At 36.1% G+C, this 13,114-nt stretch overlaps 1 protein-coding gene across 1 annotated transcript in view; it reads left to right on the top strand.

The window, feature by feature from the left end:
• The first annotated feature begins 577 nt into the window (after nt 1-577).
• Nucleotides 578-13,114, top strand: part of LOC123534298 (neuroglobin-1-like) — a 111,410-nt gene continuing 98,873 nt past the window's right edge. Inside the window, exon 1 of the mRNA XM_045316473.2 lies at nt 578-1,144. Within this exon, the coding sequence (XP_045172408.2) occupies nt 990-1,144 (155 nt within the window). The 5' untranslated portion in view covers nt 578-989. The remainder of the gene's footprint in view (nt 1,145-13,114) is intronic.

The following is a 13,114-nucleotide window of genomic DNA, read 5'->3' as shown; positions in this document are numbered from 1 at the left end:
AGAGAGATGGATGATTTCCTTGAGTCAAGTACTTGTGACAAGTAATACTTCCTGCGTTTGCATCCACTTTTTATGATAAACGTAAGTTTCTACTTATACAACCGAAACAAATATGTGAGTATAGTCGTTTTCTTTTTAAAGTCTATCAAACATTTGGCTTCGCATACCGTCAGTAGGTCTGTCAATTTTGACTGTTGCATCAACAGAAAATCAATTTATTGACAGTAAGACTGAAAACCTTATCTCCTGTACCCAAACACATTTTACTGCTATGAAGAACTCTTACAGTTTTTTTACAGACAGACAGTTGGGATATGCTCGGACAATAGCATACATTGCGTATATAAAGACCGTATTCCCATTAGGGATTTGAATAGCTTCGATAAAGATGATATCTATCGGAAAACACACTGTAGATGAGATTTTTGATTATTCACAATAACACGGATAGCCTAACAAAACCTTACCTCCTGCACCCAAAACACATGTTTTTCTCCCCACTGTTATAAAGTACACTTAATAAGTAGATAGACAGACACTAGCGATGCGCTCAGTTAATATAACTAAACATACATTACATAAAGACTGTATGGGGATTTGAAAAGCTTCAATAGAGAAAGAGAATGTTGATGATATTTATCGGAAAACACACTGTAGATGAGTATCATTTTTTTTTGTTGGTAGTACGTGGGAGTGTATACGGATGAACACCTTATAAACGACATCTGTATTATTGTAATATTGGTTTAAGATATTATACAATTTAATGTACAAACACATATAATATCGATACAGTTACTACGATGATTATCTGTAATTCATTCTTATGATTATGGAAATGGGTGTGGTACTTTTGACAGCCGAAGTATTAAACCGGAATACAGTGAAATGAATTGTTTAAATCATAATGGGATGATAGCGTACCTGGTTTAAGAATCAATTTGGGAAGTTTATGCGTGGATTCTGGAGCTGACGTTGTTTTGAAAAAAATGGGAAATAAAATAGTGAGCAGTGATTTGGATTTATCACGTAGAAACGAACAGTTGAATACTTGCTTGACGCCAGAGCAAATAAAGCTTGTACAGTCCTCGTGGAAACTGATTTCTTCTGATCTTCCTAGACTTGGACTTATCATTTTCATAAGGTAAACATTTCATAATCATATAAAATCATTGTCATACCTAGGAAGTGCTCAATGTTTCAATGCAATTTGTTGGGGTGGGGGTGGGTGGGGGGAGGAGGGGGGATGTGGGAAAGGGGGGGGGGGGGGTCGTTGACTAGACACTGCTGATAATCCCGACAGAAAACATAACCCTGAGCAGCTTCACGTGCAGAAAGGAAATTACTCTCTCCCTTAAGGATGCCTGTCAAAATTCTGAGTGTAGATCCCGTTTTAATAAAATGATTATAAAAGAATTTTAGATAAGCTAAATGTTCTAAATACATGTGATTTATTTGCATTAACAATGCAATCAATGTGCATATGATATTTCAAGCAATCTTTTATTATGTACTGCCACACAGCGAGTGAATTGCTAAGCTATTGGAAGTTTTACCTGCTACAAAACACACTTGCCTAATATTTGGTGGCATGTAAAGTAAATGTCAAAAGTTTGCAGGAAGTATTAGAGAAAGTGAGACTGCTTTATATAACTCAACATCTCATCACTGTTCTGACACGAGTCCGAACCTAGACCAAAATCATACTCAAAAACTACCAGAACTAGCGTAACATAAACTGCACCGCAACCCATACTACATTAAATTTTATGAAACCCATATAACATTTATGACAAGGTATTGTAGTAAGAATTAAAAATATTATGTGCAATGCAGATCTAATCGGTGTGTCTTAGTTTTATGCCTACATGTTAAATTAACAATATTAATTCGAAATTAGTGAATGAGATGGGTTTTACATCGAATCAACACAAAAAAGGTAATTTGAAATTAGTATAACACATTTCTAATCAATTATTCTCATGCCGGCTTGAACAAGCCATGGTTAGACTGTCGACGTCTGGTGAACTACTATATATTCGATTTACAAGAACCTAAAGTCAGTACGTTATTAGCTCATTTAACTATTCAGAATTCTATCTACCGCTTGACTAGGTTCTTGAAGAATTTGCCAAGAGAAGACTACATATACTGTATACTGAAGTATAGACATACATCCGGCCACTTACATTAAATTAACCAATAGCGTTTAACCAATTTCCAGACTGAACAACTGTTTATATCTGCTTTTTATACGTATCGAAAAGATCTTATCTTGATACAATCTTTAAACCATATGATGTATACACATACGACATTGTCTGATATTCTTATTACGTTACTATGTTGTGAAAAAATGCTTCATTAAATGAAACACTGACCTCATTATATTCTTTAAAAACCTAGTCAAGTCAACCGCAGTCTATTTTGCATATTCAAACCTGTCATTACTTCTGTCTAAAAACGTGAAATGGTTCGTGAAAGCAAGAAACCATAGGTATTTTATACATAAGCAAGCAAAAACGATCAAAAAATAAAGTTATTATGTAAAACGAGAATTTACAAAACACAATTTCAGAGGGAAGTAGTTAGTGTATAGTAACAGAAGAATGTACTGATATTACCGAATTCTGCAGTTCATCATTTCTATTATTATTATATGTTCCTTTCAATACCCCGATATCATTTGAACGAGTACTCATTCGAAGAAACATATAGAAACATACTCGCACCGATAGGCGAGGTTGGTACAAGCAATATCTTGCATTTTATTACATAATTTGAGCCGCGCCATCAGAAAATCAACATAGTGGGTTTGCGACCAGCATGGATACAGACCAGGCTGCGCATCCGCACAGTCTGGTCAGGATCCATACTGTTCGCTAACGGTTTCTCTAATTGCAGTAGGCTTTAAAAGCGAACAGCATGGATCCTGGCCAGACTGCGCGGATGCGCAGGCTGGTCTGGATCCATGCTGGTCGCAAACCCATTATGTTGGTTTTCTCATGGCTGCTCATTTATGCAATTTGGATTCATTGTCCATTTAATTGTCAAGACGTTCGTTGTTTCAAACATATGCAAAGTTCAGTAACCATAAAATATTTGCAAGGCTTAAATGTGACAAGTCACTTGCTCGATTCTAAAACCGACAAAAATAGGTCCATCTGGTTGAAGCTTGAGTCCTATATAGCTAGTTAGAGTTAAAGCTATTAAGCAGCATTTTACTTCATTTTGAAAGCACTGATTGTTTTCCGCATAATTTTCCAAAAACCAAGTAGAGCTTGTTATAGGCCGAACATCGTTAAATACATTTACATGTACTAAATAAAGTTATTGCGAAGTTTTCAAGAATAAACGGTGTTAGAGACTTATATCCCCGTAAAACTGTATCTCTATAAAAGAAAAATGCAAAGAAGGGGTGTTAACAGTTATTATAAAAAAGTTTCGCTTCATTAAATACAACCCTCTTAAGTCACTCCTTTTCGTTTCTTTCAATGTCACTTTTTTCGTGGCATAAAATTTGCATTTAGCATGCGATATAGGCATGTCAGTTTCGTCAGTAGAGTAGACAAAAAAAAAACAACAACAATAAAACCGATATGGAGGATATTAAGAAAGATTAGGATTATTTGTATATAAGAAATACGTGCATAGACAGCCTGGAGATTCTAGTACGGATGTCTTACGAACGGCCACGTGGTACAAATGCGAATCACTAACAGTTACTGGAAAAGAAATTTTTTTATAGAATAACTTCATTCATTATGTTTTCTAGTTATATAATACAAATGTTTTATTATTACTTTAAACGCCAGAACATAAGCTTGAGACTATGAGTATTGATGCTAGATTGTGTTTACTTGTATTAAAACTTGACTATAGTATTCTTTCTCTAAATTTAGTTAAATAATTGAATTAAAACTCCGACATATAATAGTGTCATGTACAGATAGAAATAGCATTTCTTACTAAATTGTTTGAGTTAAAGATGGTTAATCAGATTTCGGTCAAGTAAAAGTTTTTGTTCAAGTCATTAACATCGTTCATATAGAAGACAGTATGAGGCAAACGTTCTTGTCTGCGCCTTCAAACTAAAGGCAATATGAGGCAAATAATTCGTTGTCAGCGACTTCTAACTAAAGGCAGTATCAGGCAAACAATTCGTTGTCAGCGGCTTCTAACTCAAGGCAATATGAGACACACGATTCCTTGTCAGCGCCTTCAAACTGTAAGCAATATGACGCACACGATTCATTGTCAGCGCCTTCAAACTGTAGGCAATATGAGGCATACGATTCGTTGTCTGCGCCTTCAAACTATAGGCAATATGAGGCAAACAATTCGTTGTCAGCGCCTTCAAACTGTAAGCAATGCAATATGATGCAAACAATTCGTTGTCAACGCCTTCAAACTGTAGGCAATATGGGGCCTGTAGGCAATAAGGCGCACACGATTCGTTGTCTGTGTCTTCAAACTAAAGGCAGTATGACGCACACGATTTGTTGTTTGCGCCTTCAAACTAAAGGCAATATGACGTACACGATTCGTTGTCTGCGACTTCAAACTAAAGGCAATATGTGGCACTTGATTCCTTGTTAGCGCATTCAAACTGTAGGCAATATGACGCACACGATTCGTTGTCTGTGCCTTCAAACTAAAGGCGATATGAATCACACGATGATTTGTTGTTTGCGACTAAAAACTAAAGGCAATATCAGGCACACGATTCCTTGTCTGCGCATTCAAACTGTAGGCAATATCCTTTCGGCTACCATAGTAGACTAATACGTACCATAAAAACGGGGGTCGCTATTACCGCTATCATACACCGACTGACTACCGCAGACGCCTAAAACGTACGATCAAAACGTGGGTCCAGATTACCGACATCGTACAGCGTAGGACTACCGGAATTTTTTATTTTTTCTTTGTATCTGGGGGGGAATCTGAATGCTTTTTATTTATTGCAGAATTTGATCTGAAGTGTAAACTTTCATTTATGTTGTTAACAAAACGGTATAAAATCAGTTAAACTAATAAGTTAAATCATTCATATGACATATTAAATAATATTACGCAACAAATTAAAGGTCTCCATAAAATTTAAAAACAAAACCAAACGTCTCGTGCGCAATAATGTTCTAAAATCATTGTTATCGCAATTTCTTGATAAGAAAATACTTTTCAGACAATTAAGGGATCATTACTCTCCAAAAATACCCATTAGTTTTGATGGTTGATCGTCGCGGTAATTACCGAACTCTGTTTTAAAAACTTAATTAATTACCCATTCCTACGCTACGGTATTTAAAGCTATTTTACTACGTCTGCATTATGCGGTTCCGGCATTCTAGAAGTCTGAAAACCACGGGTCTGCCACTGATGCGTTTTGTAGACTTTTCCCCAGTTACTTTCACTGTGGCACTACGGTAGTTCTGAACTTTATTCCATGAAATACAAAATTTCACTGTGGTAATCAGAAAGAGTGTACATTTATACACTACGGCAGTAATATTTTAAATTGTTATTGCACATGGAACATACTTATATACACTGTGGTAATTCTCTACAGAACGCTTCATCGTTTTTACGCCGCAACGGTAATAAATATGCACACATCGCTTCTTCCATTTGCATACTAGACGGGTGTAAATTTATCCACTACGGAAGTATTGTACTTTTCAAATTTAAAACTCAAACTTTAGGTAAGGATGCATTTGAATTTTCCCAAAGTACACAATGGTAATTTTGACTTTGAGCTGCATGCATTATGCATTATAATGCATGGATACTCTGGAATGCTTTATAAATGGTACAGTATTCAGTATTTTACATGTGCCTTTGTTACTCATTATATTAATTTATAGTCCGGGTCCGTAGTGTAGGAGATACATTCGTGCACTTGTAATCTCTGAATCCTCTCGCTGACGGAGGGTCGCAGGTTCAAGCTCTGCTACCGACTAGGATTTTTTATGGGAGAAAGTAGGCAGTTGCTTACGGACTTTGGCGTCTAGTACTGGTCTTTCCCAGGAACGATGGATCGTTGAACTGGCTGCCTGATATAACTGGAAATATGTTGAAAATGGCCGTAAATTCAAAGAAAAACATACTCTAAAAGGATCTGTTTCCAAAACCGTACATGAATGTGCTTTCGATGAAATGAGATCTTATAATTCTTCATTATATGATTAAACAATTGATACCTTAATTGTGACTTTAAAGAAAAGTATCAACGGAATACAGCTCGCAACTGGGATACGCTCTAATTTAGATATAATGCTATTAATAAATTCAGTTATTTTAAAATCTGTTTGAAAGTCAGTAAGGCATAACAAACTAAGAAAAAGACACTTTTAGCTACTATTATAAGTTTTACCACGAAGTGTCATTCGACATTTTTGAGTTTTTGCATCGTATACACCACAAAAACAGATTATGAATATGAATAAATTTAAATGAACCTTAATAACGTATAGTTGACGCGTTTACATCGTCCGATCCGCTGACATAACTGATAGGTGACTAAAAGTAAAATGCAACAAAAACATTTTTATAACAAAATAAAAAGATAAAACAATAAAATTAACAATTGAATGAAAACACTACAGTACAGGCAATCTCCTATGAACGGGTATGAGTAAGAAAAATCATATATCAAATGCTACACAATCTGAACAACGTATTTTGGACTAAATTTCACGATAGACAGTCTACTTATAGTCCGATCCGGAGAAACGGGTAGGAGACTAAAAGTAAAACATTAAAAGCAAACAAAAACATTTGACAGAAAATAAAAAAAAATATATTTAAACGAAAGCAAGTTGTAAAAGCTGTAACAGATGAGGATCATTCATTACTTACAAATCATCGCAAAAGGTAACATAGAGTATAATGTAATGTTACACAAAAAGTTCACTAAAAGTCATGAAATAATTCCTGTTTTTTGTTGAATTTGTACTGTAGTTCGTTTAAACTGAATAAGAATGAAACAATTTTGTCACCAACTTACGACAATAACCGTTAATCTATATATACATGTATTTTTTTAATAGCCGTCTAAAGGCAAGGGGGTGGTGGGGAGGGGCGGGGTAGGGTAATTAGCATTGTTAATGACGCATAGAAAGAAAGATAAAATGTCCAAAATTCACTGTGATAAACGTGTCATCGGTAGAACTGTTTAATAAGTTAGTTATGTGTCTATATTTAATATGCCCGGTTGTATGATTATTATTTCTATACCATATTACAATGTATCTTAATTCACAAGAAGCCAAACTTTATAAAATATGTTTTTCTTGAATTTCAAAACTTTAACTCTAAACACCTTTTCCCTTGAGACAGCTCATATTAGAAAAGTATATTGCATGTGAAAATTAATTATCAAAAGTTGAATCAATCAAACTTTCTCATTCGTACTAAAAACATAACGTACATATACACACGATACATAGTAAAAATGTGTACAACATGTAATGTTGTCACTAATCTTAGACACTGTCTGTTTCTTTCTCCAGTTTGTGCTTAATGCCCGCTAGTCAGACAGTCATTTCTTCTTCGTCGATTTCCAAGATAATTTTGTTGGCATTTTACGGGGTGTTTCTATTTTAATATGTACCTTCCTGGGTGATTTTTTGCAACCGTTATGTAGCTAAATTGAAGGAAGGGATTTCTTATTAAACTGTAGTAATAATGAGCAATAATAAAACGTATAAAATTATAACATTTAGTGATTTGCAATGGTAATATATACTAAAATCGATTTTCTGGAGTTTCCAATTTTGCTCTTGTTGCCATAAGTTTTACGGACGTTTTCGGATTGGAGGTTTGTATGGACTTGTCCTTTAGTTAGCCAATCCCAGTTCTGGACGCATGATACGAAAGAAAGCATTCACTGAAAGTATTATTTAAAAGATCACGGGGATTAACGCTGAAAATGGATGACAAATATTTTTATGTAAGTAAGACATTTTGATTTTCAACTACAATTATTGCACAACTTCTCTGGAACTGGCTTTTGTACTCAAGGGCTGGATTTATCGAAACATTTTATCCAGTACTAAGAAGATTAACCTGTTAAGAGCAGTCGAATATATAATGCAATAACAGACTTTTCCTCTTCTGACATGCTTAAATATTCCGAGAAATTTGACCCAGAGCGATATTTTGAGTACATTTTTGGATTTGAGCGACTTGTTGACTCCGACCCAATTCATATACATGGTGTAAAAGAAAGTACGTTCAAAGTGTACTGGAAGGGAATTCCAACGCACTATGGTGCCAGGAAAAAAGAGTACTTATAGTAATTACAGGGAGTGAGGATCTAGGTATAGGAGTGGGGATGCACATGTCTTGTTAGACGGGATTGGGGAGGGGGAGGGGCTGACATAGGGAGGAAGTGGTACAGCAACCAAACCTCTCTGCAAATAATTACCACAGTAGACGTTTGCAGGAAGAACGAATTTCAATATAGTACTGCAGTGTAGTTTTACTCGTCCTGTTACTAAGAACTATAGTAGACTTTTGTGAGAAACTTGAATTTTAAGGCAGTGCCATAGTGTAGTTATACATATTAAATGAAATTAAGTGCACTTCCACAGTGCTGAGAAAGTTACCCTGCGAAAGGATTATACTAGTAATCAAAACTTATCCTGTTATTCCCCCGATTACCACAGTAGTTTAATGCAGGGCATGCGAAACCAAAGAGAGTGCCACAGCGTATTAATACATATTCACACAAAATAGCATGTACTGCCACAGTGATGCAGTGGCCGTTTAAATATGTGACTTTTAATAAATAACGTTTAACTGTTTGTTTTATCTGCATATAAATACCATAGTAGGCTATTGCAGGAAACAAGAAACTATAACTTGTGCCACAGTGTAGTTATGCCAATAACCACACAATGGACATAACTACCATAGTGTAGCAACCGTTTTACATAAAAATTATCGCAGCATAAAAATGTAGTATATTTTTGTTAATTCCTTCTATTTTCAATTGCGAAAAAATACAATTTTTACCCAAATACTGCATTATGCGCTATGGAAATGAGCACCCCCATTTTTCTGGTACGTATTAGTCGTCTGCGGTAGCCCGCCAGCAAAACAGTAGCGGTAATGGAGAACCCCAAAAATATAGTCTGCATTTGGCGTCTAAGGTAGTGCGTCGGTGTACGATAGCGGTAGTCGAAAGGATATGACGCACACGATTCGCTGTCTGCGCCTTCAAACTAAAGGCAATATGAGGCACACCATTCGTTGTCTGTGCCTTCAAACTAAAGGCAATATGAGACACATGATTCCTTGTTAGCGCCTTCAAACTAAAGGCAATATAAGGCAAAAGATTCGTTGTCAGCGCCTTCAGCCTGTAGGCAATATGAGTCACACGATTAGTTGTCTACGCCTTCAAACTAAAGGCAATATGAGACACACGATTCGTTGTCTGTGCCTTCAAACTAAAGGCAATTTGAGAGACACGATTCGTTGTCTGTGCCTTCAAACTAAAGTCAATATGAGACACATGTTTATTACTATATCATTTGTTTGTAGGGAAATAGCTTTAAGCTAATGTTAATTGTTAAATTCATATCCGACGTTAAATAAAGTTTCTTGTATCTTGTAAATGATTCCTTGTTAGCGCCTTCAAACTAAAGGCAATATGAGGCAAAAAATTCATTGTCAGCGCCTTCAAACTAAAGACAATTAGTTTTAAGCTAGAGGCAATTTGTAGTCAGCACGCAAAAACCAAAGGCCATTCTTAGTCAACTAGCTTAAGTTACAATTATTGAAATGCGAGTAACGATTTGACTACTTGTTGCCTAATATGTAACAGTTACTGAATGCAGCGGACATACGTGTAAAAATATTACGGAAATTCACTCCTGTTGTGACAATAATTATATCGCTGAAAGGGGCGTTTGGTAAGCGAGTTATGCTATTTGTTCTTTTTAAAGAATTATTTTCCATTTAAGTGCCTTTGCATTTTGCATTTAACATAGATGATCAAGGTGCTACAATAGTAATATAATCTGTGTAAATGTCACAGCAGCCTCACTCTTTATGTTACCGCGGCAATATTTGAATTAATTTGCTGCAATAAATCAACAAAACAAGTTGTTTGCTATACGAACGAGTGATAATTTAGCAGTAATGTGGCATTCATTAAGTCTCTCTAAACTGTTTTTAATTAGAAGACGCAATTATTGGCAAACGTCTTATTCTGCTGTGGATAGTTCATTGCGTATTATTAGATACGACTATTTTAATATATACATCTTTGAATGAGTGATCTAAGACCAAATCATTCAAGGATGGAAGCATTAATACCCCAGTCACACATACGGCGCAGACACATGGGACAGCTACGTCTAGCTACGGATAGAAACGTAGTAATCCGTATCGATCCGTACCTGAGCCGTACTTTAAAGTAGTAATCTGTATCAAACCGTACCAATCCATACGGCTCTGGTACGAATTGATACGGATTACTACGTTTCTATCCGTGGCTAGACATAGCCACCCGCGCCGTATGTTTGACTGGGGTATAAAATCGAACAAATGCCATACGTTTTGAGTGGTAGCATTAAATTAAGACAAATGTCACTCGTTTTGAGTAGAAGCATTAAAACTGAGCAAATTGCATTTGTTTTGAGTGGAAACATTAAAATTGAGCAATGACATTCGTATCAGTGGAAGCATTAAAATTGGACAATGATATTCGTTTTAGTGGAAGCATCAAAATTGAGCAATGACATTCGTTTTGAGTGGAAGCATCAAAATTGAGCAGTGACATTCGCTTTAGTGGAAGCATCAAAATTGTGCAATGACATTCGTTTTAGTGGAAGCATCAAAATTGAGCAATGACATTCGTTTTGAGTGGAAGCATCAAAATTGAGCAATGACATTCGTTTTGAATGGAAGCATTAAAATTGAGCAATGAAATTATGAAGATCTTTGGAAGGACAGAACTCATTGGAAGGACAGAACGCAACCAAGAAAAATAGAGCAAACTCAGAGCCAATCTGTCCATGACCTGTAACTGAATACGCACTACCCGTTACAATTAAATCTATAGGGAGATCCTTTTGGAAGCATAGCATGAAACCAAGCAAAATAATAGTAGAGTCGATTTAGTTCAGCTTGTTTTTTGAGAGGCAATGGAAAGTGCAACACCTCACACGCCCTCTTTGCAACGGCGTAAGTGGAATTCCATTACACAGATATTGAATGAATTCCATAACCCCTAAGGACCAGAAAATATAAGCACAATATAACTAGCTTTCATTGCTAGATAAGACCACAGGTGCACCTCAAGTCATTATTTCATCACGGGCGCGCACCTTGGAAGAACATTCGACCATCCGTAAGTCAGCTGTATGGTTTCGTCACATGATAGAATTCTGTACATCAAGCGCAGTTTCTAATCAACAGCGGTGAGGATGCAAAAAGAACGAAATCAGCGATTTTAACCGCTCGACCATAGAGACCCCACTCGTATATCTATACATTGCAAGTCTGTGTCTCTTACTACATTTAAGTATGACTGCAGCTCTATACACAGTTAGTTTATATAGCTACCTGAGATTTGATTAAAATTTCCTAGATGTTGAATCAGTGATATATGATGCAATATTTCAGTGAAAACCCTCCAAAATAGAAATGATTACCACTCAAAGTAATCGATGCAGTGCAGTCAATGCTACGTTAACCTACGTTTTTCCATGCTTGAACGTCAATATCTTCCAACCTAAAGATGCGTTCAGTGATACTCGTGATACGGCAATAACTAATAAATGTATTTTTACATGCCTCCTATAACCATATTGTTTCCATAAATCATCGCGCAAGCTGTTCGGGAGTTTAATGAATATAAAGCCAAATAATTAATCTCAATATGGTTTCCTGTTGTTTTACATAAGTGTCTAGGGTCTATGAATTTAAATCCTAATGCAGGCTCTTTGTCCAAGTTATAGATGAGCAGCTCGTTGGCCAAGTTATAGAGCGTCCGCTGCGGATGGGGGCGGGGGTGGGGTGGGGGGGGGGGGCGTCGGATGTTCAGTTCCCGGTCCCGTCATACAGAACACGTGAAAAGTTTACTGTAGCTCCCTTTACTGGCGCTTATCATTGATATGTAAAACCCACTTTTTTTAAAACGCTTGTGACGATGGATTCACATACGAATAAGGCGTCGGAAGGGCTTTATATCAGTTGTAGAACTTGCCATCATATTCATATATATATGTAATTACTTGTAGCATAAAAACTTGTTCGGCTAAGATAAAATATAGGTACTAAATAGAAATTTTCTTAATTGCCTCTCCCCTTATTGCAATTTAAATGTGCTGTATTATGAGTATACAATGAAAACCAACATTATAATCCAATACACGTTCCGATGGGTTAAAAGAAATTTAGAGGTAACTACCTATTGCTTTATCTTTTTCTCTGTCGTTACCGCACGCTCTGGTAGGAATCGAGATTATCATACGGACAATTCCACCAAAGTTCCTAAAAGATTGTTTGGCAATTGTTAAACTCTTAACAATTTCTGTTGTTTCGGGTGTCGCTTCTGATCATTCCAAGTGTTCAGTTAATATATGTCCTATACATATCTCTTTGGTTGCACAGAATGCAAGAATGCAATAGCTAATTCATCAGCATGGTTGTCGTAGATTGTCGTAAAAGTTTATATAGCGAACTTAACCATACTGTGTGATGATTTAGGTCGAGCCTGTTTATATGTACCAGAACTGGCTGTTGAATTACAGAATTAGTCTGTGCGCTTCTTTGAATAAAATTGCATCATCTGAATATTCAACATGCTTCTTGTTTCTACAGGAAGGCATACATATAATTATCTTCTTTCAAAATATCTGTTGATGTTTTAAATGGTAGCCATTTCAACAGTCGTGAAGAAACTACGACTGCTGAAAGGACTGCCGTTCAAAATATCGGCGGGCTTTTCGAAAGGAATCCTGTAAAGCAAATATTTATTCTAATATATAAGATGTGAGGACCTGTTCCCCTGTACTTTTCCAAAGAAATTATTTTAATTTCAAAGAAGTGTAGTACAAATGGTGCTGCGAATACAAAAAAAAAAACAACAACAACAGAA

The sequence above is a fragment of the Mercenaria mercenaria genome, chromosome 1, assembly GCF_021730395.1.
Source record: "Mercenaria mercenaria strain notata chromosome 1, MADL_Memer_1, whole genome shotgun sequence".
Lineage (NCBI taxonomy): Eukaryota > Metazoa > Mollusca > Bivalvia > Venerida > Veneridae > Mercenaria > Mercenaria mercenaria.
This window is presented reverse-complemented; position numbering and strand designations above follow the sequence as displayed.